We start from the raw sequence: 25,066 nt of genomic DNA on the forward strand, positions 1-25,066 counted from the left end.
ATGGGTATGAGACCAAGGGCTAAGAATAGCAATATTGCCAAAAAGAAAAAAAAAGTATGTGGGGTGACTAGCCAGATTAATTTAAGAGTTCTGTATGGCAAGGCACTGTGGTATTGCCAGGGTAGGCATGCGTTTCCCTCCTCTCCTTGGACTGGAATGGGATGACATCTTTGTCTTAGCCCTTAAAATGCTTGCCCACCACAAATTCGAACAAATTTAATAACACTATTGAATTCTGAAAAGAAAAATATCAAGCCAGCCATTTTAAAACATAGAAATAGAAGCCATTCAAACACATCTCTGCACAATAACCCAAGCTGGATCTGTATGGATAGGTCTCAGCTAATAAGAACAAGATTAACAACAGTGTGCAGGAGGGTGCTTTTCAAAATGAAGTTTGGGAGCAGAAGATTGGAGAGCAGTGGTTGCAAACAGATGTGAAAATAATTGCCAACAACTAGGAAGTGAGTGCAGTTGATCCCATTCAAAAATAATTCATGTTGAAGGCTGAGTATAATAAAAATGCAGTACAAGGCTAGCTGCCATTAGTTTTGCAAGTAGCAATCTGCTAGTTTCTGGTACAGGTAGTCCACGACTTTCAACAGTTTGTTTGGTGACAGAAGTTACAATGGTACTGAAGAAAGTGATTTATGGCCGTTTTTCATATTTACAAACATTGCAGTATCCCCATGGGCACATGATCAGAATTCAGATACCTGGCACCTGACTCATATTTATGAAGGGTGAAGTGTCCTTGGGGTCATGTGATCACCTTTTGTAACTTTCTGACAAGCAAAGACAATGGGGAAGCCAGATTCACTTAAAAACTGTTTTACTAAATTAGCAAGTACAGCGATTCACTTAGCAACTGTGGCAAGAAAGGGCGTAAAATGGGGCAAACCTCACTTATCAAATGTCTCACTTAGCAACAGAAATTTTGGGCTCAACTGTGATTGTAAGTCAAAGACTAACTGTACCTGTAATTTGTTATTTGACCACAGGAAGGCATTCATGCATTTCTTTATCCAAGGAAGTTTGGCAGATGTTCTAAAACCAAGTTGACTGTGATTAGCAAACAGGCAGCTTTATGGATAGAATCTCGAAAACCCTTCTTTCCTAAACCCTTGGCTGTTTGGATCATTACAAACAGTTTCAGAAACTGGCAAATCATCAAAAGCATTTTTAGAAGGATATATATGGATATTGATCCCCTTCATGGATTACTGCCTTGTCGTGGCGAAGGGGCTTGCGTAATTCAATGAAGCTATGAGCTATGCCGTGCAGGGCCACCCAAGACGGAAAGGTCATAGCCGAGAGTTCTGACAAAACGTGATCCACTGGAGAAGGAAATGGCAACCCACTCCAGTATCTTTGCATGAAAACCCTATGGACAGTACCAAAAGGCAAAACGATATGATGATGGAAGATGAGCCCCTCAGGTCGGAAGGCGTCCAATATGCTACTGGGGAAGAGCAGAGGGCTAGTACTAGTAGCGCCAGAAAGAATGAAGCGACTGGGCCAAAGCCGAAAGGACGCTCAGCTGTGGATGTGTCTGGTGGTGAAAGGAAAGTCCGATGCTGTAAAGATTTTTTCTCCATAGGAACCTGGAATGTAAGATCCATGAATCAAGGAAAGCTGGACGTGGTCAAACAAGAGATGACAAGACTAAACATTGACATCTTAGGCATCAGTGAACTAAAATGGACAGGAATGGGTGAATTTAATTCAGATGACCATCAGGTATACTACTGCGGGCAAGAATCCCTCAGAAGAAATGGAGTAGCCTTCATAGTCAATAAAAGAGTAGGAAAAGCAATACTGGGATACAATCCTCAAAATGACAGAATGATCTCAGTTCGAATCCAAGGCAAACCATTCAATATCACAGTAGTCCAAGTCTATGCCCCAACCACCGGTGCTGAAGAGGATGAAATTGACCGGTTCTATGAAGCCCTACAGCACCTTATAGAACTAACACCAAAAAATGATGTCCTTATCATCATGTGGGATTGGAATGCTAAAGTAGGAAGCCAAAAGATAACTGGAATAACAGGCATGTAACAGGCATGTTTGGCCTCGGAGTACAAAATGAAGCAGGGCACAGGCTGATAGAATTTTGTCAAGAGAATACGATGGTCATAGCAAACACTTTTTTCCAACAACCAAAGATGTCTGCAGCCAAAGATGGAGAAGCTCTATACAGTCAGTAAAAACAAGACCAGGAGCTGACTGTGGCTCAGACCATGAGCTTCTCCTTGCAAAGTTTAGGCTTAAACTGAAGAAAGTAGGGAAAAGCACTAGGCCACTCAGGTATGAATTAAATCATATACCTGTCGAATATACAGTAGAGGTGACAAATAGATTTAAGGAATTAGATCTGATAGACAGAGTGCCTGAAGAACTATGGACAGAGGTTCGCAACATTGTACAACAGGTAGCAACCAAAACCATCCCAAAGAAAAAGAAATGCAAGAAAGCAAAATGGCTGTCTGAGGAAGCTTTGCAAATAGCTGAGGAAAGGAGGGAAGCGAAAGGCAAGGGAGAAAAAGAAAGATACGCCCAATTGAATGCAGAATTCCAGAGAATAGCTAGAAGAGATAAGAATGCCTTCTTAAATGAACAGTGCAAAGAAATAGAAGAAAACAATAGAATAGGGAGGACCAGAGATCTTTTCAAGAAAATTGGAGAGATGAAGGGAACTTTTAATGCAAAAATGGGCATGATAAAGGACCAAAATGGCAGGGACCTAACAGAGGCAGAAGAGATTAAGAAGAGGTGGCAAAATTACACAGAAGAACTATACAAGAATGAGCTTAACGTCCCTGATAATCACAATGAGGTGGTCACTGACCTCGAGCCAGACATCCTAGAATGTGAAGTGGGCCTTAGAAAAGCTGAGCAACAACAAAGCTAGTGGAGGTGACAGTATTCCAGCTGAGCTATTCAAAATCTTAAAAGACAATGCAGTAAAAGTGCTACACTCAATTTGCCAGCAAATTTGGAAAACTCAACAGTGGCCACAGGATTGGAAAAGATCAGTTTACATTCCAATTCCAAAGAAAGGCAGTGCCAAAGAATGTTCAAACTATCGCACCATTGCACTCATTTCTCATGCTAGCAAAGTCATGCTTAAAATCCTACAAGCTAGACTTCAGCAGTATATGGATCGAGAACTACCAGAAGTACAGGCAGGATTTCGAAGAGGCAGAGGAACTAGAGATCAAATTGCCAACATACGCTGGATCATGGAGAAAGCTAGAGAGTTCCAGAAAAACATCTACTTCTGCTTCATTGACTATGCTAAAGCCTTTGATTGTGTGGATCATAACAAACTGTGGCAAGTTCTTAAAGAGATGGGAGTACCAGAACATCTTATTTGTCTCTTGAGAAACCTATATGCAGGTCAAGAAGCAACAGTGAGAACTGGACATGGAACCACTGATTGGTTCAAAATTGGGAAAGGAGTCCGGCAAGGCTGTATACTGTCGCCCTGCCTATTTAACTTATATGCAGAGCACATCATGAGAAAGGCAGGGCTAGATGAATCAAAAGTTGGAATTAAGATTGCCGGAAGAAATATCAACAACCTAAGATATGCAGATGATACCACTCTAATGGCAGAAAGTGAAGAAGAACTAAAGAGCCTCTTGTTGCGGGTGAAGAAGGAGAGTGCAAAACTTGGGTTGAAACTTAACATTAAGAAAACCAAGATCATGGCATCTGGCCCTCTCAATTCCTGGCAAATAGATGGGGAAGAAATGGAGGTAGTGACAGATTTTATTTTCCTGGGCTCCAAGATCACTGCAGATGGGGACTGTAGCCAAGAAATTAAAAGACGCTTGCTCCTGGGGAGGAAAGTCATGGCAAATCTAGACAGCACACTAAAAAGCAGAGACATCACCCTGTCAACAAAAGTGCGTATCGTCAAGGCTATGGTCTTCCCAGTTGCAATGTATGGCAGTGAAAGTTGGACCATAAGAAAGGCTGAGCGCCAAAGAATTGAGGCCTTTGAACTCTGGTGCTGGAGAAGACTCCTGCGAGTCCCTTGGACTGCAAGGCGATCAAACCGGTCAGTCCTAGAGGAGATCAATCCTGACTGCTCTTTAGAAGGCCAGATCCTGAAGCTAAAACTCAAATACTTTGGCCACCTAATGAGAAGGAAGGACTCACTGGAGAAGAGCCTAATGCTGGGAAAGATCGAGGGCAATAGAAGAAGGGGACGACAGAGAATGAGGTGGCTGGATGGAGTCACTGAAGCAGTAGGCGTGAGCTTAAATGGACTCCAGAAGATGGTAGAGGACAGGAAGGCCTGGAGGAATGTTGTCCCTAGGGTCGCGATGGGTCGGACACGACTTCGCAGCTAACAACAACAACATATGGATATTGATAGGGTAATTGGGGATAATTGGAATGTTATCCAACATATCTGGAAGGTATCAAGTTGGGAAAGACTGAATAAGTAAAATGAATAGAAGTAGGGCTGCATATTTAGATTATAAAAGCACATATGAATACATTCTTTGTTATGACCAAAGTCGAGCAACCTAAAAGAAGTTAAAGCATTAAAATGTCCAGTCAGTAAGCGCTGATTTTTATTAGATAAATAAAGCAATAGCATGAATGTTTGACCCCCAGGAATACTACTGTAAGATAACAGCACTATTTAATACCCAGGATGCAAACAGTATTTAAAGTTGCGCAATAGAGTAGGTTGGCATAGGATTGTATTTCATAATGATAGTAATAATAATAAAATAAATTTTAAAGAAAAATAGGAGAAAATCAGAACCCCCATGAATTTCTGTGACTTTTGGAAAAAAATCCTTTTGGATGATGCTTCCTGTTATTTAGATATTTCTAGGCACATGGATGTGGGACCTGGTAAGAGTCCTCTGGTAAGAGTCCTTTGGGACTCTTATCAGAAGATTAAAAATATCTTAGCCAGTACAAGAAACCCCAGGAATTAAAAGTTCTGTCTAACATAGCTTTCCCCAGTTTACTAACAGATTCCAAAACAAATCCCAGAATTCACAATCATCACAGGGAAGGCTAATTTATCTGGAAGTCACCCAAGGCAAAGTAAATCCAAATAGCACCAGGGCAAATCTAATTGGACGGGGAGTATTACTCTTCTGCAACAAAACTTACATCAGCCTTGGAACAAAGACTGGAGATGCTTTTATTGTCTAAACTTCATCAGATATATGGAATATCACTCTGTGAGAGGCAGGCTATGCACACAACACACAGCAGCTGTTATTGGGCAAGAAGAAAGCATGGGAGTCAGAATAAGCAAGAACATCTTGAGTGGTCAGAGACATTCTTGTCCCCCCACCCTTTAATCTGAGATAAGGAAGCTCAGGGATTTCTGAATATCTAGCTACAGGATGGGGCAAGGATCTATTAAGACCCAATTGTGGACTGGTGGATAAATAGAAATTAATCTTCAGTAGAGGGCCATGCTGATTTGGCTATTAAGAAGATATGAGGCTGACCTAATTCTTTTTCTATTGTGCATCCAAGCTACAATTCTATTACTGAATATTTTACTATATTTCTAAGAGATGTTACAGGGGAGTCTTTGTATTTTGTAATTGCTGTTTTGAAGTATTTGTTGCTGTCGTGCATATTTTTATTTGTAAAAATAGACTCTCATAAAGGATTGTTCTGGTATCTTTTTCTATAACAGCCTGAAGGGATGCGGAAAGATATTGTGACTGTTATTGAACTAGACCCAAGTACAAAAGGAGTTGGTGAGTAACTCTCATTAATTCCCATTATACCTTTTACTAAGTCCTGGGGATGTCACAGTCCTTTCACCCGCTTGCTTTATTGTTTCCAGAGAAAAGAGAGGATCTTTTTACCATGACAATTTCAAATAAAAGTTATTTTATTTTTCAAAAGTTATGTGCTCACAGACAATTATATTCCTTCCTGTTAAGTGCTTATTAAGATAACGGTGTTGAATTCCATTTATAATTGATTATTAGAAACAATGCCAAAGAGGTACTTAATGTGGAATGTGGTATTTTTCTGTTCCTATAATTTCCCTCATTTTCTTTTTCATTTTTCAGGTGGAACACAGGAACAATTGGTCAAAGCCAATAAATTAGATGACAAGGTGCCTGACACAGAAATTGAAACCAAAATTAGTGTTCAAGGTAAGAACTAGTTATTTGAAATCCAGGCTCCTACATCTGATGGACAGAGAAAATGAAATATTCCCTAGCCCAATTCTTGCTGCAGTCCACTGGCACTGGAGAGGGACTCCTGGATAGGACAATAGCTCTCTGCCCTTCCGTTCATGAATAGATGAAGCATAGATGAATAGATGAAGCCTTCTTACTGGATTCACAGGTACAATGGATCTATCCCACTTCTGACATTTAAACCTTATTACTTTTGTCCATCTGGGGAAATCAAAGTGAGTATGCTCCAGGTCCTGACGTTTAAACAGTGTAATCTCATGAGACCTAGGAAGCATTCCTTCTTTGTTGCAGTACCTGCTCTCTGGAATGCCACTCTCCCCCAGATGCATACATGTCCAATTCTAATAACATTCAAAAAGTCATTTAAAAATTGGTGGTTTTCCTTGTGGAGTCCCTTTAAAAGTTTGGTTTTCTACTGGTATTGAGTTAGTGTCAGATCTGCCATCACACTGCTTCAACCCTACTTTGCTTTAATGGCAGCCTGCCATAAAGTATGAGGGAAGGGAAAGGCAAATGCAGGGAGAGGGCATGACAGGAAGCAGAACTGCCAACCAGACACGAGTTGAACAGCCCAAAGACACTGGCATAGGAATAGAAGAGGCATCAAAGAGGCATCAAACTTCAGAACTGTTATTAAAACAGCTAATTTAAACTTTATTGGACACTAGTAAGATGACCAGGGGGGAAGGCCTTGGAGAGAGGAAAAGAAACGGCTTTACACAGGAATCCCCAGATCTGGCTTGTCCTGCACTGTGACCACTTGGCTTTTGTAAAAGTATACCTTTCACTGCAAATGGAGTTGAGGGTCTTTCTTTCCTAAATGCCCAAGCTGGGACAGGCCTGACAATCTTTTGGTCAGCTATATCCTTTTCTATATGTATTTTTTTGTTCTTTTTAACCACAAGTCATCCAGAATTGCTAAGGAGTCTGGCAATCTTGAAACTGAATTAAATAAGTTAGTTAATAAAGCTCCTAATTGGTCCTGGAACCTAATTACCTTGGGCTTAATGCTCTAAAGAAGGTATAGTGGAGTTGGAAGCAAGATTAGACTAATCATTTGCTATAAAGGTATTGAAGCTTAAAGCAAGATCACAAAGTACCCAGCTTCTAACATGCTTGGCAATTTTTTCACATTCAGGTGACCGTGTGGCTCAGATTATTGAAAACTCAATTGATGGAAGTAAACTCAATCATCTCATTATCACTCCTTCTGGCTGTGGGGAGCAAAATATGATCACCATGACTCCATCCGTTATTGCCACCTACTACCTGGACACAACAGGGCAGTGGGAGTCTCTTGGTGTGGATCGCAGGACTGAAGCTGTCAATCAGATCAAGAAGGGTAAGGCAAGCTGTCTTCAGACATGTTTTTCCTCAGGGGATGGAAATGTCAGATTCATTCATCCCTAAAATGAACAAATATAAGACCCACAGAAGTCAAGAAGCCAAGAATTCTTAAATGTATGGTGGGACTCATTTGGTGTTATTATTGTTATTGTTTTTCTTTCACAAGGTACGTTTCTGCTAGCTTAGCTAAGTATATCACTTCTTTAGCCTGGAGGAGTGGAGATGGTCATAGTTATTGCTGAGAAATATTTACATATCGGCTCATAGAATTATCACAATATTCTATTAAAAGGAAAGACATTTTCATCTCTTTTTGTGGTGAGAATTGTTCTGATATCAAATGCCTCTTTTTCAGGCATACAGGACAGCAGTACAAATTTTATTCTTCAGTTCCTTTTGTTGTTGTTGTTAAGGTTGCTTGCTTTCAGAATCTCAGTAGCAGAGTGGGGTAGTTTTACACTGAGACCAGAACACAAATCAAAAGAATTGTGCAAAGGAAATGCAGCTCCAATGAGACTCACAGCAAAGAAAGAGAAATGCAAAACTTCTCTGGATGCAAGTGTGCTTTTGTATGGCTGGAGCTAAATTTCACAGCTCTTTCTACCTTGTCCCTTTTCAGGTTACACCCAGCAGTTGGTGTACAAGAAAGCCGACCATTCCTATGCAGCTTTTCCAAAGCGCGACTCTAGTTCTTGGTATGGACAAACCTGTAGCCATTACTTTGAGATCATGGATGGGCTTTCCTCTAACTTTCTTTATAAATGTTCATATATTTTCATTTTCTAACTTCTGCTGGAGCATCTGGCTCTCTGTCTTTGCATTATGTTTTTTACTTTCTTAATTGCTTTCTATCTACCTACCATTCTCTTCTTTCTAGCACAGGGGTGTCAAACTCAATTTCATTGAGGGCCGCATCAGCATTGTGGTTGCCCTCAGGGGGCCGGGTGGGTATGGCCAGGGTGGGCGTGGCCTACTGGGTGGGCGTGACTAGAGTGCGTATGGCCTACTGGGTGGGTGTGGCCAGCTATACATTGTTCGCATCAAGGGTGCCTATGGGGGCCTGGGCAGGAGTGGGACAGATCTGAGGGTCTCTGGCAGAAGGAGGGTCTCTGGGCCAGGGCCAAGGCAGTGGGGGCTGTTCCCTCACTGTTTCCAGGATGGCTTCGCAGGCCGCATGAAACCACTTCGTGGGCCGGATCTGGCCCCCGGGCCTTGTGTTTGACATGTCTGTTCTAGCAGCTCCTTCCCATGCGGTGCTTCAGTCAAAATACTTTCAGAGAAAATACTTTTTCCCCCACTCTTTGGTCAGTTCAAGGTGATGAACATACTTGATATTCCTGCCTTCTGTTTTTCCCACAAGAACCCTGTGAGGTGAATTGGGCTGAGAGAGGGTGAAGGGCCCAAAGTCACCCAGCTGGCTTTCATGCCTAAGGGAGGCTTAGAATGCACAATCTCCGACTCTCTAGGATGGTTCTCTCAATAGATAGATATGCTATTTTAGTGGGGAGCTACCCTCTGAAAGAACTCAGTTCTACCAACTATTACTAACCCATATGGAGCAAATGCTAAGAGTTCATTTTTGATAGTCACAGGAACTGAATTAAGGAATTCTCATTCTCTTAACTCTTATCCTGCATTTCTTCCAAAGCTCTTGTTCCTATGTACTGTTGTGATATAACAACATTGTAATTCCTCTTAAACTGACTCAATGCACTATTTCTCTTGATATGGCCTTGAGTCCTTAGTTAGTTGAACTTTTTTTTCTCTTTCAGGGTTGTAGGAGAGATGAGGATGACCAATTTTAATCTTTAAATGTTTCTCATCGACACATGCACAGATTCTACTGTTGTTGTGCCATAATATAGTGGTGTGGTGATTCTGAACAAACCACTCTTCCCCTCTCCCTTCTAGCTAGCAGCAACCTAGTCATATTTGGCTGACAAAATCAAGCAAGCAACTACTTCATTTTAAAATGGTTGGTTAATGCATTATCTTCTTTACAGGCTAACAGCATATGTTGTAAAAGTCTTTGCCATGGCTACCAAAATTGTACCAGAGATTAGCCATGAAATCATTTGTGGAGGTGTGAAGTGGCTCATTCTGAACAGGCAACAACCAGATGGAGTGTTTAAAGAAAATGCCCCTGTAATCCATGGAGAAATGCTGGTATGGTCTTCTCCCTCCCCTGCTTGATTTAAATAAATCTAGAGACTTTCAAGTTCTTAACAAAAAAATCCAAACCCGTGTATTAAAGACAAGATTGTACTGTGCAAGTTGGTTCATTGCTAGATATTGGCCAGCCAAGAGCTGTATAGGAATTCAGGCAGGACATGTGGATGTATACCATTATTTTATTATTATTGTTCATTGCACAGTCAGCCAGATATTCAGACTGGGTATTGTTGTTGTTATTGTTGCTGTTATTATTATTATTATTGATTTAATCTTCAGTTTGATTCACAGTCTGGGACTAGTAAAAACTTAACAGTGAAAGTCTTAACCAGGGACCTAAGAGCTATTAAGGTAGCATCTGAGTATATAGGCAGTTCCAAGTAGGGTAATTTTTTTGCAAAGTCAGGATATATGATTATTATTATTATTTCTCTATAATGAAATGTTTTATAGCACTAGATAATAAGCAAAACCACAAAAATATGTAGCTTTTCAGAGAATATGCAACCATCTGTGAAATATGTATTAAAAAAACAAAAAAACAGGACTGAAATATCACCAGTAGAAGCATGATGAAGGGCAAAAAGGGTAACCTTGGTAAGATTTGACTTAATGAGACCTCTGTGCTCTACCCACCCGCTTGCTTGCCCCCTCCCCCCCCAGCTCTCCCTCTGCCTGACTGGTGAGTTCTCCCTCCCTGTGGTGAGTTGACCATGTGGAGTTGTCCTGTGGCAACTTGGTGGCAGCAAGTTGGCAAAGGGGAGTTGCTGGTGGCAAGCTGGCTATGGGGATCTAGCTGTGGCAATTTGTCCCATTTCGCTCTTTGCCTGCCCTCCACTCTCTTTCATAAAGAGGCTGGAATTCTGGCATATAGAATTTTATTTGTCTTTCTGAAGTAGCATCAAATGATCAGCTTCAGAGTATAAAGCCTTGAAATTGCCTAGGACCTAGGTCATGCCTGGCTTAAGGCAAATAATTGAAAGTTTCATTAAAAGGACTAATTTCTTCTGTAGACAAACTGGCAGAAAATTCCTTTCACAGAGTTTGCTGCCCTTTGTTCTTTCTCTCCTCCTTGTTAGGGTAGTTCATAGCTCCCACATGGCTACCCAAAGTTGAATGTTTCCTCAAATTTCAGCTCTTCAACAACACTCCTAGTTGAATAGTGAAACATAGATGGCAGCCAAGAGATACAAAAAAACCCTTAACTCTTTGTTGCTCCCCCATGTACCCCTTATGTATAATTACAGAGAAGTATTTATTTATTAGCATTAACTTTGATTGGGGGTTTTTTGTCTCCTGCCCCCCCCGCTTTCTTCTAGGGAGGCACTAAAGGTGCTGAACCAGATGTATCTTTAACATCGTTTGTTCTGGTTGCATTATTGGAATCCAGATCAATCTGCAGTGAACATATCAATGTATGTGATGCTGTAATGGGAAATGGTTTGAGGGGGCCAAAATATGAGCACATCTCTAGAGGTTTTTTGATCATAGTATTTTCCCACCTTTTTGGCCCCCAAGTTCAGTATTAGAAGCCTTCAGGATCTCAAAGTAGGTTAGTCAGCATTGCTGTGGTTTATACTTTATTCATTTCAAATCAATGAAACCAAGGTAAATAATCAGTTCAATAAGGATACTATTAGAAAATTACACATATACTTTCAAGCCAGAAAGGTGTTTAGATCAGTTAATGACCTTTAAATATCAAAGAGCCTTTTTATTGCTGCACTGTAATTTTTATCACCAATGTTCCTCAAAGGCAGATTTAGAAAGATCTACATAGAAAGGGTTTCTCCAGGGGGATCACACAGTATTGCAGCTTTTACAGACATTCTCTAGTGAAACCCCCATTTAAGGCATTCCTAATGAATTTATACTCAACATCTCTTCCTGCATAAAAACCTTAAAATAACATATATGATGGCTAAATTTGCATTATTATTATGTAAAGCATACAAGCAGGAAGAAGCCATCACATACTTTATTTATTATTTATTGAACACCAGAACTAGGTGACTTTTACAACATTTTAAAATTCACCATATAATCCTTACCTCCCCCCTTCCCCCATGGCAGCAGCAACATAGTCAAATCAACCACTTGATCAGCTCCATCTCCATTTGTGGTCCCCAGGCCCACTGACAAAACCATGTTTTAGGGTCTTTCAGAAAAGCAACAGGGTGGGGACCAATCATATTTCAGGAACATTCAAACATTCCTAATGGATCTCTTCCCTCTGCCCTCATTTCTAGATTCTAGAGAGCAGCATCAACAAGGCCGCAGATTATTTACTCAAAAAGTATGAGAAACTGCAAAGGCCTTACACTACGGCCCTCACTGCCTATGCTTTGGCTACTGTAGGCCTTCTGAATGACGACAGGGTACTCATGGCAGCATCAACAGGTACATATATGGGTTTGTTTTAGATAGAAGAAACCAGGTGTGGATGGGTTTTGAAAGATTAGCTTTGAGCACAAAGACAATGGATAGATTTTTTAGAAATTGCAGTGACAAAAAATAAAATCAAGAGCCATATGCAAGTGGCATTTGTTTGCTTCTAGCTGCCTTGTCAAGTAGAAAAAAATATGAGTAATAGATATAAAGCTCTTTTTCAGATAGGCTTCCTTTTGAGGTAAGTGACCAATATTTTTATCTGTTTGGCTAAATTCTGTTTCTGTGCTGTTTTTTAGGAAGGAATCGCTGGGAAGAACATAATGCTCACACCTACAACATTGAAGGCACTTCCTATGCCTTGTTGGCCCTGCTGAAAATGAAGAAGTTTGCTGAGGCCGGTCCCGTAGTCAGATGGCTGACAGATCAGAAATATTATGGGGGAACATATGGACAAACCCAAGTGAGCCTTTGCTTTATTGTTAGATTATAATCTTTCGAGCTCTATTCTACTTTAGGCTGCTTAAAACAAAACAATAGTTTGCACTTTTGCATGTTTCACGTGAAGAAGAGAAGGCAAAGTCGAGACATGATAGCAGTCTTCTAATAGTTGAAATACCGTATTTTCCGGCGTATAAGACGACTGGGCGTATAAGACGACCCCCTACATTTCCTGTTAAATTATAGGGTTTGGGCTATACTCGCCGTATAAGACTACCCCTCTTCCAACGCACACCAAATAAAAATTAAAAAACATCAGATTTGATTTTAATATGGTAATTTTAATTCAAATGCTTATGACATGCAGGTACTTAGTAGGAAAACTGTCACTTATAAACATAAGGCTGTTTGTCATCAAACATGTAAACATAAAACAGTGCAAGTGGATTAAACTTTTCCTAATTCACTCTAAAGCTTTCCCTGCGCAGAGCCTTAAGTAACACCAGCTGCCTGCAATTAGTGCAGGTTCGCATCCCACCAGGCTCAAGGTTGACTCAGCCTTCCATCCTTCCGAGGTAGGTAAAATGAGGACCCAGATTGTTGAAGGCAATAAGCTGACTTTGTAATAATGCTGCTTGGGGGGGGGCGAAAGCCCTAATAAGCAGGCATATACATAGAATGAAGGCTATTGCTAAGCACATTGATTTGTGCTTTAAATTGTAAGCCGCCCTGAGTCTTCGGAGAAGGGCAGGATATAAATGGGATTAAAAAAAAAAGACCAAATGGGAGATCCGCTCCAGGTTTTCCAGCCAGCCCGCCCAGTTCCTGAGTCAAATGTGTCCTTAGAGCTAAGCAGCTGCTCTGACTGCTGCATTCCCCACCTGCCTTTCAAGTTGGGATAGACTGCAGCTGCTCTTCAACCTTAGAAGGAAAGACGCCCAGACCCCAGCCTGTAAAAAATCACAGACTGCAGCTTCTTCTCCAATTGGTCCCGCTTTCCCTGTGCAGACAAAATGGGAGATCCGCTCCAGGTTTTCCAGCCAGCCCTGTCCCTAAAGTTTCAGCACCCGGTGTATAAGACGACCCCTGACTTTTGAGAAGATTTTCATGGGTTAAAAAGTCATCTTATACGCTTGAAAATACGGTAGTTGTGGATTTATTCTCCATGGTGCCTAAGGATAAGACAAGAAACAGAGAATGGCAGCTTTAGAGAGAAAGGCCCCCCAAAAAGAATAAGGAGGACTTTTCTGACTGTGAGTGCTATTAAGCAGTGGACACTACTCAGCTGTTAGAACAAGGCATCAAATAGCTACTACAGGACTTGACTAACTCTGATAGACTGAAAGAAACTGCAGGTTTCACTTCAGTCATCTGTAAGCTTTCTTTGCACAAAATAACCATAGGAGAAAATGTTTTGTGCTGAGAAAAGATCAGTACAACACATGGTGGATAGAGAATTGTTTATCTCTACTTGGTTAGCAGACAAGTGTATGAATCTTTTGATCTGCAGAACAAAGAATAGCTTTTGAAAGAATTATTTACCTGAAGATTATCTATGTTTATATCCTTCATCTATGCTGAGGGAAATCTCATCATTAGTCTTCCTATTGTCCTAGATCAGGGGTGTCAAACTGCTGGCCCGCAGGCCGGATGCGTCATGATGAAACCATGTCCGCCCCGTTGCCAGCAATGGGGAAAAAGCTCTGATATGTCACACGATGTCATGTGACATTGCTAGTTTGATATGTCTGTCCTAGATCATTTAGTTCTACAGATAAAAGGCTCTTTAAAGATGTATGTGTGCGTACATAAGTCAACTCTGTGTATTTACTCATTCAGTTTGTAAGCCATCTTCTCATTTATGATAAGATGATCTAACAGACAATAGTAAAAATTAGAAAGATAGATTGGGTATTTCAACAAGCCCCAACACCATGTTCTTCCCAATGTGTTAAACATTTATTTCTCTGGTACAATACATCAGTGGATTTTCAGTTCCTTTTTGAGATTCTCCAAGAAAAGAACCTTATTTTTCCCTTCTCCCATTCCAGGCAACAGTTATGGTGTTTCAAGCTCTTGCTCAATATGAGATTGAGATGCCTTCCCATAAGGATTTAAACTTAGATATTGTTATTAAGCTGCCGGAACGAGAACTACCTATAAGCTACAGAATTGATGGTAACAATTTTCTCCGAGCCCAGACAACAGAGGTACAGTATTTCAGCAAGTGTATTTATTACTCCTTTCATTGGAAATAATTATTTTGGAGTTTAAAGTTCAAATGCAGCTTTTTTCAAGAACTGGGAAAAACTATACAGAATTTAGTGAAACAACAAAGAAAACCTTAATCAGTTCTCTCTATTGGAATTGTAGTGGTTGGAGATTAGCCCATGTTCAAGCAGCAGATTTGGGGAGACTGGCTTAAGGCTACTGGCTTCTTTGTCAACATACAGTGTAGTTTTAAATGACTTCCCTTTCCTCACACAAAGCTGCAAAAGGCTGTGCTCCATACAATATTCCATAAATGTGTCTGTACTTTCAAGAACTATTTCATCTTTGATAGGAAAGGGAATGTACCGTAATGGTTCTGGGGGAGTTCTGGACTTTGCAACATCTTCACGTAGTACATGAAGATAAAGTCCTTAAAACGATCTATCGCTATTTGCTATTTCTGATATTGCCTTGGGTGCAATTCCACAACAACTGGAGCACCACTTAATCACCTGCGTCATTCACTATCAGTCAATTGCAAAAGGCAGCTTACATCCTGTGATGCTACTATTAACACCATCAAAGAACAAAATCTGCCTATCCCTGGTCCTTGGGGATGACTCATCAGATGGATAAAAATGCCACACCCAGTCTAAATATCTGGCTGATTGTGAGAACAACCACAATAATAATGACAAAGCGACCCAACTTATTTATATGTCCAGTTATGCATTATTTTTATTTGGACCTGCTGTGATTGTAAAGTCAAGAATTATTATGGTTATTATGGTTCATTGGACAATCACCCAGATATTAATGAACTGTAATTAACTGATGTGGATGTTAAATGAATCATGCCCAATTCTATGACCATTGAAGCAAATAACTGTGGTCAATAAGTGAATCATGTAGCTGTTAAGCAAATTCATCTCTCCCTATTGACTTTGCTTGTTTGAAGCCCCTTGGAAAGGTTGCAAAAGGCAATTACATGACCATGTTTCCCTGAAAGTAAGGCCTACCCTGAAAATAAGCCCTAGTTTGATTTTTGGGGATCGGCCTTGTTATGTATTCAGTTCTTGCAGGCATTGAGCGAGTCAAAGGATTCAAACAGCAACAACTTTATTGAGAGTCAGAACATAACAGAAGCGAACAAATAGCTGCTGTGCAGCTATTTATATGGTTGGCCTCTAGGCAGCGACCAATAGATTCAAAGAAGCAGTTTCCCGCCCAAAACCTACTTAACTGGCTGGAGTCAGCAAGTCTAGCTCAATCCAGCAACCGTTATAACACATGCAAAGTATGTCAGCCATTAACAAACAGTTTAAACACAAAGCAAGTAAATTAAGCATATAAGGCCAGTACATTACAGGCCTAATATAAGCCCTACCCCCAAAATAAGCCCTAGTTTGGGGGCAAGGCATAAATCTAAAAATCAAGCTACAGTGAGGGTGTGGAGCTGCCCCACACACCCCACACCCACTTACCTTGCAGCCAGGCCTCTCCTCGCCGGTCCATTTCTTCTGTGGTGTTCCCAGGCCTGCATTTCTCAGTCACAGGCCTTTCCAGAAGGCCTCTGCAGCCAAGAACTGAGCTATAGATTGAATTCATAGCTCGGTACTTTGTTGCATAGGCCTTCAGGAAAGACCTGACTGCAAAATGCAGCTCGGAATGCAGCTACAGAATGAAGCTGCTCCTTCGGCCACAGAAGAAGTGGACCAGCTGGGCAGGGCTGTCAGTGCTGGAGGTGAGTAATACATCCCCTAAAATAAGACCTAGGCAAAAAAAGACCCAGTCTTATTTTCAGGGAAACACGGTAAGTCATTTTTTTCAACGCCATAACTTTGAACAGTTGTTAAATGAACAATCATAACTCAGGGACATCTTGTATCTGAAACTAATGGTTAGGCCTTGGTGCTAGTAATATAGTCAAGCATATAGAAAAATGACATAAATAAAAGAAATAATAATGCAACTGTGATTTACAACCCATCCTCAAAGGTGCAACCATTGCCCTACCTCACGGTGACAATGGTTGCAATTTGGGTACTTGGCAACTGCTTGCATTTACAGATGCAGCAACCTGCATCTTGCAATCACACGATCATGATTTGCAACCTTCCCAGCAGTCTTCTTTTGATTTGATTTTTTTTAATTAATTGATTAGAATATAAAATTCAAAGAAAATGAAAATAATGGGAAACTAAGGGAGGAAAAAGTGTGGGGCAAAAGGGAAAAAAGAAAAAGAAAGGCATTGACTTCTGACTCTCTTTAGTAAAGTAGAAGATGATAGCACTATAGCCTCAACTTTTTACCTTCACACAATAATATATACTAACCATTTCTATAACAACAAATGTATATAATCAGCAAAGCCAAAATCAAAGTTTCATTCTTTCCAACACAAGCACAAATTCCAGAAGCTATTTCCAAATGGAAACAGAATTGGATATGTTCTTTTCTTTGAATTAAACAATCAATTTAACCATCTTCACTTTTTTTCTTTTTGCTGTGGGGAATAATATATGTTTTTGTTTGTGCCTATTAATCTTTATAAACTATCAAGATTATATTAACACACTCTCAGGTTCTTTAACTTTAAAGGGGAAAGAATCTTTTTTAAAGCATGCATTTAAAAACTCTAGAATTTTCTTTAAAATTTTCTTTGTAACCATTCTTTCAAATTTACTTTCAATAATATTTTACCAACTTTAAGAATTACTCAAATATTGTATATAAAAACAGAAGAAAAAACATTTTCAAACCTGCTTTATAAACATAAAACTACATTGCTTTCTTTCAATTATGTATATCAGACTTGTAAAAACCCATCCTAATTAACTCATTAATATAAGTCCCTTACCCAAGCTTATCCTCATGGGCATTTCAGAGAAAAAAAAATATTTTATTCTATCAAATCTGTCTTTCTCAAGAAATTCTCAACCTTGTTAATATCCATGAAGAAAAAGCCCCAAACGTGTCCTCTTGGAAGTTGTGAATTTGCTTGAAACTCTTGTTTTAGCTGTGCTGAGAGTGTTGTATTTAAACTGTCATTGTAATAAAAATTGGTGTCAGGTTTGTATTTCAAATTGCTTTTAAGTCCTTTACGCCATCAGATACTTGTGAAATTGCATCAGTGGTTTGATAACTTTCTACACATAATTGCAACTATAACTTTTTTATCATCTATGTCATTTATACCTTTAGAACCTAGTGGGTCTATAAAATGAATAATTTTCTGTAGAGATTTTCAAAAACGTTCCTAAAAATAAGCTCAAATTTGGCCATCTTCATAGCTCCCTCTAGTGGTTAAGGAATATATATTTATTTATTCATACATGTTTTTCTGGCCAATCAGAATTCACAAAGAGTGGGGATTATCAGCCACCCATTGCAAAGCAATCCAAGACTACAGATTATTTTAAAATAGTAAAATAAAACCACACTTTCTATCCTTATGTTTGTCCATCAAAATTAAAAAGAAATGCTATTCTACGCTTCTTCTTTTTTTAGCTTGCATCCAGCAACTCTCTTTTCGTTTAACAATAAAGAAGTCTGAAAAATGTCATAGAACCTCAAAAAGGAGTAAAAGGCTGTGACTGAAGAGAGCTCTTTTAGCTAATACAGATAAAAATCTCTTAAACTGGCTAAGAAATGAAAGGCACAACCTATTGTCCATTTGAGAAATAAATCCCAAAACAGCTGCCTTTTCAACAAAGAAGTGATTGCAAGCCCAGATGCTCCCAAGCGCAGCTCCTGAGAGATATTTGCATATGGAGGATCTTGTAGGGTGATTCTGGGACTCCCTAATCCAGGAGAGCCATATATAAACTAAAGGATTGCCGGTTCCTTCTGGTAGTAAGCAGAAAAAAGGGGGACTTCCTGTGAACATGGCTGTCAGTTGACATGTCCAGAGAGGCTTCTCTCTCTCGATTGTCATTTTTTAACCCAGCAGGCTTCTGACAAGCAAAGTCATTTGGGGAAACCAGATTTGCTTAATGGCTGCAGTGATTTGCCCAACATCCATTGTAAAAAGGGTCATAATACTGGGTCCAGTCACATGATCACTTGCTTAATGAATGCATCCCCTGAGGATCAAAATTCTGGCCCAACTGTGGTTGTACATCGAGGACGTCTTGTATTACCTTCTCTATAGTGATGCCTCTTATAGTCTTTCCCCTTCATTAGAGATTATTGATTTAAGAAATATGCATAGCTCTCTCAGTTACAGATGGATCCACTCTGCTTTTTCTTCCAGCTATCATCAATGGCCTCTAAGAGATAATTTCTAAATAACTATTTTATTGGAAGCTTTACCCTCCGTTGTACCTTAAAATAGATTTAAACTGGTTTAAAGTGTACTATACATATATAATGTAATCTTCAGATGGCACTGTTTATAAAGTTAAGTTAGTTAGGTTAAGTTGATTATATTTGTATACCGCCCTTCTCCCGAAGGACTCAGGGCGGTGAACAGGGCATATATAAAAATACAAATTACAAAAATTAAAAAGAGAATTAAATACGAGCCCAACTAAAAACAGTAGAAAAATGTAAAAAAATCCCCAATAAAAACCCCAACGCATCCCCCATCAGGCCAGGCCGGCTTGTTCAAATAGGTAGGTCTTCAAGTCGCGTCGGAATGAGCGAAGGTCAGGTGCCATCCGGAGCTCAACCGGCAACTGATTCCATAAGTCTGGGGCACCCACAGAGAAGGCCCTCCCCCTGGGGGCCACCAGCCGACATTCTCTGACCGGTGGCACCCTGAGGAGGCCCTCTCTGTGGGAACGCACAGAGCGGAGGGAGGTTGACGCCGGCAGCAGGTGGTCCCCGAGGTACTCCGGACCCATGCCATGTAGGGCTTTAAAAACCATTACCAAAACCTTGAACCTCACCCGGAAGACAACTGGCAGCCAATGCAGCTCGCGGAGCAAAGGTGTAACATGGGAGTACCGGGAGACTCCCAAGACAACTCTCGCGGCTGCATTCTGTACCAGCTGGAGCCTCCGAGTGGTCTTCAAGGGAAGCCCCATGTAGAGAGCGTTGCAGTAGTCCAGATGAGAGGTCACGAGCGCATGAGTGACTGTACACAGGGCATCCCGGTCTAGATAGGGCCGCAACTGGCGCACCAGGCGAACCTGGGCGAAAGCCCCCCTAGTCACAGCCACTATATGATCTTCCAAAGTAAGCCGCGAATCTAGGAGGACTCCCAAGTTGCGAGCCCTATCTACGGGGGGTAAAAACAAAAAGTTGAGGATATCTTCCTACTGCAGCAAATTAAATGCATTTGTTCTACTACATTATATTACTATGAATACATAGAAATTGCAAAGATTGGTGCACAATAATTTGATTAGTTTTACATTCATTGTGTCTTCAGAAAGTAGAAGGAAAGGAGTTTTCTTTTGATTTGATTTTGCTAACATACTGTTGTTTCTTCATCCAAATATTTGATTGGGTCTTTCTTATATTTTGAAATCTATTCCCCTTCTAGCTCATATCAGGTTACAACAAAGACAATAAAATACTAGAACTAGTAACAAGTAAAATCAAAGTAGCCAAGGAACTGCAGTTGAAGGTCATGCTAACCCTGATTGCTTTTCAGACCAAACTCAATGAAGACTTCTCTGTGTCAGCATCAGGTGATGGAAAAGCAACAATGACCATTTTGACGGTCTATAATGCACAATTACGGGAGGATGCAAATGTTTGCAACAAATTCCATCTTGAGGTTTCTGTTGAAAACGTCCAATTGAGTAAGTTTGACTTCCTAGAAATAGTAGATTGTAATCAAATTTGTGTGGGGGGAAAACTAAAGTTTTTGTGTTCATCATGTCAGGATTACAATGTGGAACAAACTTACTCTGCTATTTATTCACAAAAAAGTCTCTCATTTGATAGAAAATAATATTAACTTCATACTTAGTTGAGATCCAGTTCTTGCAGTCAACAAAATAATTCATTTCCTTTTGCCCTGAACAAGAGGGTGTTGAGAACACTGAAGGACAGTTTTTGGTGTTGAAATATGTAGATTGGACAGCAATTGAAGTGGCAGGCAACAAGCATGCTATCTTCCATTTTATTTCTTCAGAGGCAAAAAGAACAATCCTATTGTCAGATGGCTAGCAAAAAATACAAATTCTACCTTTTGAGGAAGAGGATAACAGATTCATATTTCCGATCATAAATCCTAACAAACTCCAAACTAACAGCAACTGCAGTCCACAAGAGGCTTGTGAAATCAATTAGGATTTGGACAGACGGTGAAAAAGCCACATGCCATAAGGCCTCTTGTTGTCTACTAAGTCTCCACTGTTCTCCTATCACTTAACCAATTCTTAAGATTTGGGGTGAAAGATGCCAAGAGAAAAATGACTTAATGGCATTCTTAATTTTAGAAGCTCCAGAAAGAGAGATTAACTCCAAAGATTTTTGGTTGCTTTCAATTCATGTTGATGGGTTTGCAACAGGATTTGATTTTTTACTGGTTTTATATCTGTGCACCATACTGAGGCACTAGTACATGTTTATCTCATTTTTCCTTTGCAGAATCCAAATTTATTTATCAAATTTATATGCCTCTTATCTCACAGTTCAAGGAGACTCTCAGTGGGTTAATATTTTTACTGCCTGCTATGGTATTATAAGGGACGCGGTGGCTCAGTGGGTTAGGACGCTGAGCTTGTCGATCAGAAGGTCGGCAGTTTGGTGGGTCGAATCCCGAGTACCGCGTAACAGAGTGAGCGCCTGTTACTTGTCCCAGCTTCTGCCAACCTAGCAGTTCGAAAGCATGTAAAAATGCAAGTAGAAAAATAGGGACCACTACAGTGGGAAGGTAACAGCGTTCTGTGCGCCTTTGGTGTCTAGTCATGCCGGCCACATGACCATGGAGATGTCCTCGGACAAGCGCTGGCTCTTCGGCTTTGAAACGGAGATGAGCACCGGCCCCTAGAGTTGGAAACGACTAGCATGCATGTGCGGGGGAACCTTTACCTTTACGTTATGGTATTCTTGCAATACCTTAATATAATGCTTCAGCGCAACATTAGTTTTGCATGTTTTTCATAGTACTTTTCTTCTTGGATACTGTCCTATTTGTATGCAGGTTGCTCGTTTACATGGACAGAGCCAATGTGTTCTATTGAGCTGCCCTGCTCTCAGCCCTCTCTTCCACAAAGACTCTGCAAGAGAAGGGCAGTGGACCATAAACAAGATTGTTATATACTTAGTGGGTGTATCCCTTCATAATAGTTATAATGTCCTTGCCAAACTTAAGAGGGATACTAAGATGGCAGGTTCAGCTGTTTGTGATGATAACAACTCAACTAGGCAGAGGATTGTGGTCCATGAAGTAGAAGTTCTCTTGGATAAGGAATGGTCTGCATTAAATTTTGCGCCCTTCTGGTTGGTGACTCAACTGTAAGAGGTGTCTATTTAGGACATAATGTGCAGGTTTTGAAACAGGTGAGGTTTTTGCCTGGTTCTACTATCAGCAGGAAAAAGAGGTACTCTGTTATTCTGATTCTGATTCTGATTCAGAAAAGACAGAGTAGAAAAGAGGGAAAGTGGAGTTGCCGTTTATGTGAAAGAGAACATAATTGAACAGAATAATAGAGTATTTGTTATTATCTATATTATATTATGATATATTATATTACTATATAATATATTTACACTATATTGTAATTATAAATATATATAACATGAATATATTATAATTTATATCTATTATTATAATGTATATTATAATGTATAATTAATCAATCCAAATAGAGCTGGAAGGGACCTTGGAGGTCTTCTAGTCCAGCCCACTGCTCAAGCAGAAGAACCCTATACCATTTCAGACAGGTGGCTGTCCAGTCTTTTCTTAAAAACCTCCAGTGATGAAGCACCTACAACTTCTGAAGGCAAACTGTTCCACTGGTTAATTGTCCTCACTGTTAGGAAGTTTCTCCTTAATTCCCGGTTTCTTCTCTCCTTGATTAGTTTCCATCCATTTTTTCTTGTCCTACCTTCTGGTGCTTTGGAAAATAAACTTACCCCTTCTTCTTTGTGGCAGCCACTCAAATATTGGAATACTGCTATCATGTTGTTACACAAGTGTGGTCTCAGGTTCAGCTTATTGTCACTCACTCACATACTCTCAGGTCTAGAAATTGCCACACTGGATCCCAAATCAACTGAACACTGAGGCACAAACACACAGAGATCCACTGGATTTAAAATAACAATGTTTTCTGGATATGTTTTTCCTCTTACACACACTCTCTCTCTCATCTACACTTACCCAGCATCCACTACTAAGCTAGGTGTAACGTCGCGTGCTTCACAGAGAGACGGACACAAAGCTGGGTAACGATGCGTTTATTCAGGAACAGGATGAATCTGGGGCAAAGGGGATACCTGGCGTCTATTTGTACCTGCCCAGGTGAATCACAACCAATCAATTCAAACCTGGGCTTCCCGCCAGTGCAGGTGGCCAATAGGTTTAAACCCTGGCTTCCCGCCAGGGCTGACCATGCCTGGGGCTGTCAACAGCTTGAGCTATTCAGGCTTTTCCCGCGTAAACGGTTATAGCCCGGAGCTGTCCAGCCTCCTGCTGTGCTGTTCATTGTGTATGCTGAGTAGCCTACACTGCACCCCTTCCCCCATGGTGAGGAGTTACCCTCTGTCATTCCGTATTAACTATATACAGTCAATTCACAAAATTTACAAAATTTACATTGCTCTATTACAATTAACCCTTGTGATTTCCCTCCCCCAGGCTTAAGAGCGAACATAGTCGTTTAGGTAACTAGGGGCTCTGTGTGGTCTGTTGGATCTTCTCAGGATCGGCTCTCCAGAAGGTGCGGTTCTGCTTCTTGGCTCTTGGTCTAGCTGCAGGGGTCTGTTTTGTGTGGGGGTGTGTGATTCTGTGTCGGGTCTTTGTAACCTGCTGGCATCAGGCTCCTGCCTAGTTTTTCTGCCAGCTTCTTGACAGGTAAGGGGATGCCCCAGGGTCCTCCCTGCTGTTCTTCTGGGTGAATGTGAACAGGTTTGTGTGTGTGCTTGTGCTTGTGTTTGCACTGCCTCTTCCCCCACTGCCTTTGTTGATGCTTCCCCCATCCTTTCAGGGGCCCTCTTCCTTAATTGGTCTAAATGTCTCCTCCACAGGAGTCCTCCCTCCACCCTTACTTTGTAGGACAGGGGGCCTGTCTGCTCTACTACCTCCCCTGGCACCCATGGATGGCCTGTGCTATAGTTTCTGGCCCAGATCTGCTCCCCTGTGCTGAAAGTGGTTTTGAGGGTTGGGGGTTCTGTGTCAGCTGCTACCCTGTCTGGGTGGAGTCTGTCTAGTGTTGTTATGAGGCGTTTGCCCCACCTGAGCTCCGCTGGGCTCTTGCCTGTGGCTGTGCAGGGTGTTGCATGTTGATGAAGGAGGAATGTGGCCAGTCTCTGTTTCCAGTCTCCCTGTACTATCCGCTTGAGTGCATCCTTGGTGGTCCGCACGAATCTCTCTGCCAATCCATTACTGGCAGGGTGGAAGGGTGCTGATGTGGCGTGCCTAATCCCCAAGGTCCTCAGGAACACCTGAAAATCCGAGGAGGTAAATTGTGCTCCATTATCTGATACCAATACATCCGGCAGCCCATGAGTGGCGAACACCCCCCTTAAGGCCTGAATGGTTCCTGCTGATGTCATGTTAGTCACAGGTACCACCTCTATACAAATTAAATTAATAAATAAATAATTGATTGATTGCCCTGACCTTAGAGGCGGACGGATGGATGCCTTGGGCATCAATTCTGAACCCCAGGAACTCCGTTTCCGTCACCCCAATTTTGCACTTCTCTCTTTTCAGCTTTAAACCAACATCCCTGAACCGACCAAGTACTGCTTTTAGTTGTGATGCCAGGACGTCCTCTGAGCAGGCTGCTATGAGGACGTCGTCAAAATATGGGCAAACCCCGGGAATCCCCTTGAGCGTCCTTTCCATGACTTCCTGGAAAATCCCTGGGGCTACGCTGACTCCGAATTGTAGCCGGTTTACCCGGAATGCCCCCTTATGGGTGATGATCGTTTGAGCCCTTGCTGCCTCTGGGTCTACCGGCAATTGCTAGTAAGCCTGGGCAAGATCTAATTTAGCGAACACTGCCCCGCCTTGCAGGGACGCCAGGATGCTGCTTACGGCAGGGACTGGGTAAGAATGCGCGCTTAAAGCCCGGTTGATTGTCCCCTTATAGTCTGCGCAGATCCTAATGTCGCCGTTTGCCTTTAACGGTGTGACTATGGGGGTTTCCCATTCCGCCCCGTCTACCGGT

At 41.1% G+C, this 25,066-nt stretch overlaps 1 protein-coding gene across 1 annotated transcript in view; it reads left to right on the top strand.

Annotated features, from left to right (window-relative positions):
- The window catches only part of LOC308661931 (venom factor), a 90,693-nt gene that overhangs the window by 46,633 nt on the left and 18,994 nt on the right, over positions 1-25,066 (top strand). The window contains exons 22-31 of the mRNA XM_081317196.1: positions 5,690-5,753; positions 6,075-6,161; positions 7,348-7,551; positions 8,176-8,251; positions 9,560-9,722; positions 11,048-11,143; positions 11,978-12,128; positions 12,416-12,579; positions 14,609-14,767; positions 20,371-20,521. Of these exons, the coding sequence (XP_081173322.1) occupies positions 5,690-5,753; positions 6,075-6,161; positions 7,348-7,551; positions 8,176-8,251; positions 9,560-9,722; positions 11,048-11,143; positions 11,978-12,128; positions 12,416-12,579; positions 14,609-14,767; positions 20,371-20,521 (1,315 nt within the window). The remainder of the gene's footprint in view (positions 1-5,689; positions 5,754-6,074; positions 6,162-7,347; positions 7,552-8,175; positions 8,252-9,559; positions 9,723-11,047; positions 11,144-11,977; positions 12,129-12,415; positions 12,580-14,608; positions 14,768-20,370; positions 20,522-25,066) is intronic.

Source organism: Vipera berus (genome assembly GCF_964194415.1).
Source record: "Vipera berus genome assembly, chromosome: 2".
NCBI classification, from domain to species: Eukaryota; Metazoa; Chordata; class Lepidosauria; order Squamata; family Viperidae; genus Vipera; species Vipera berus.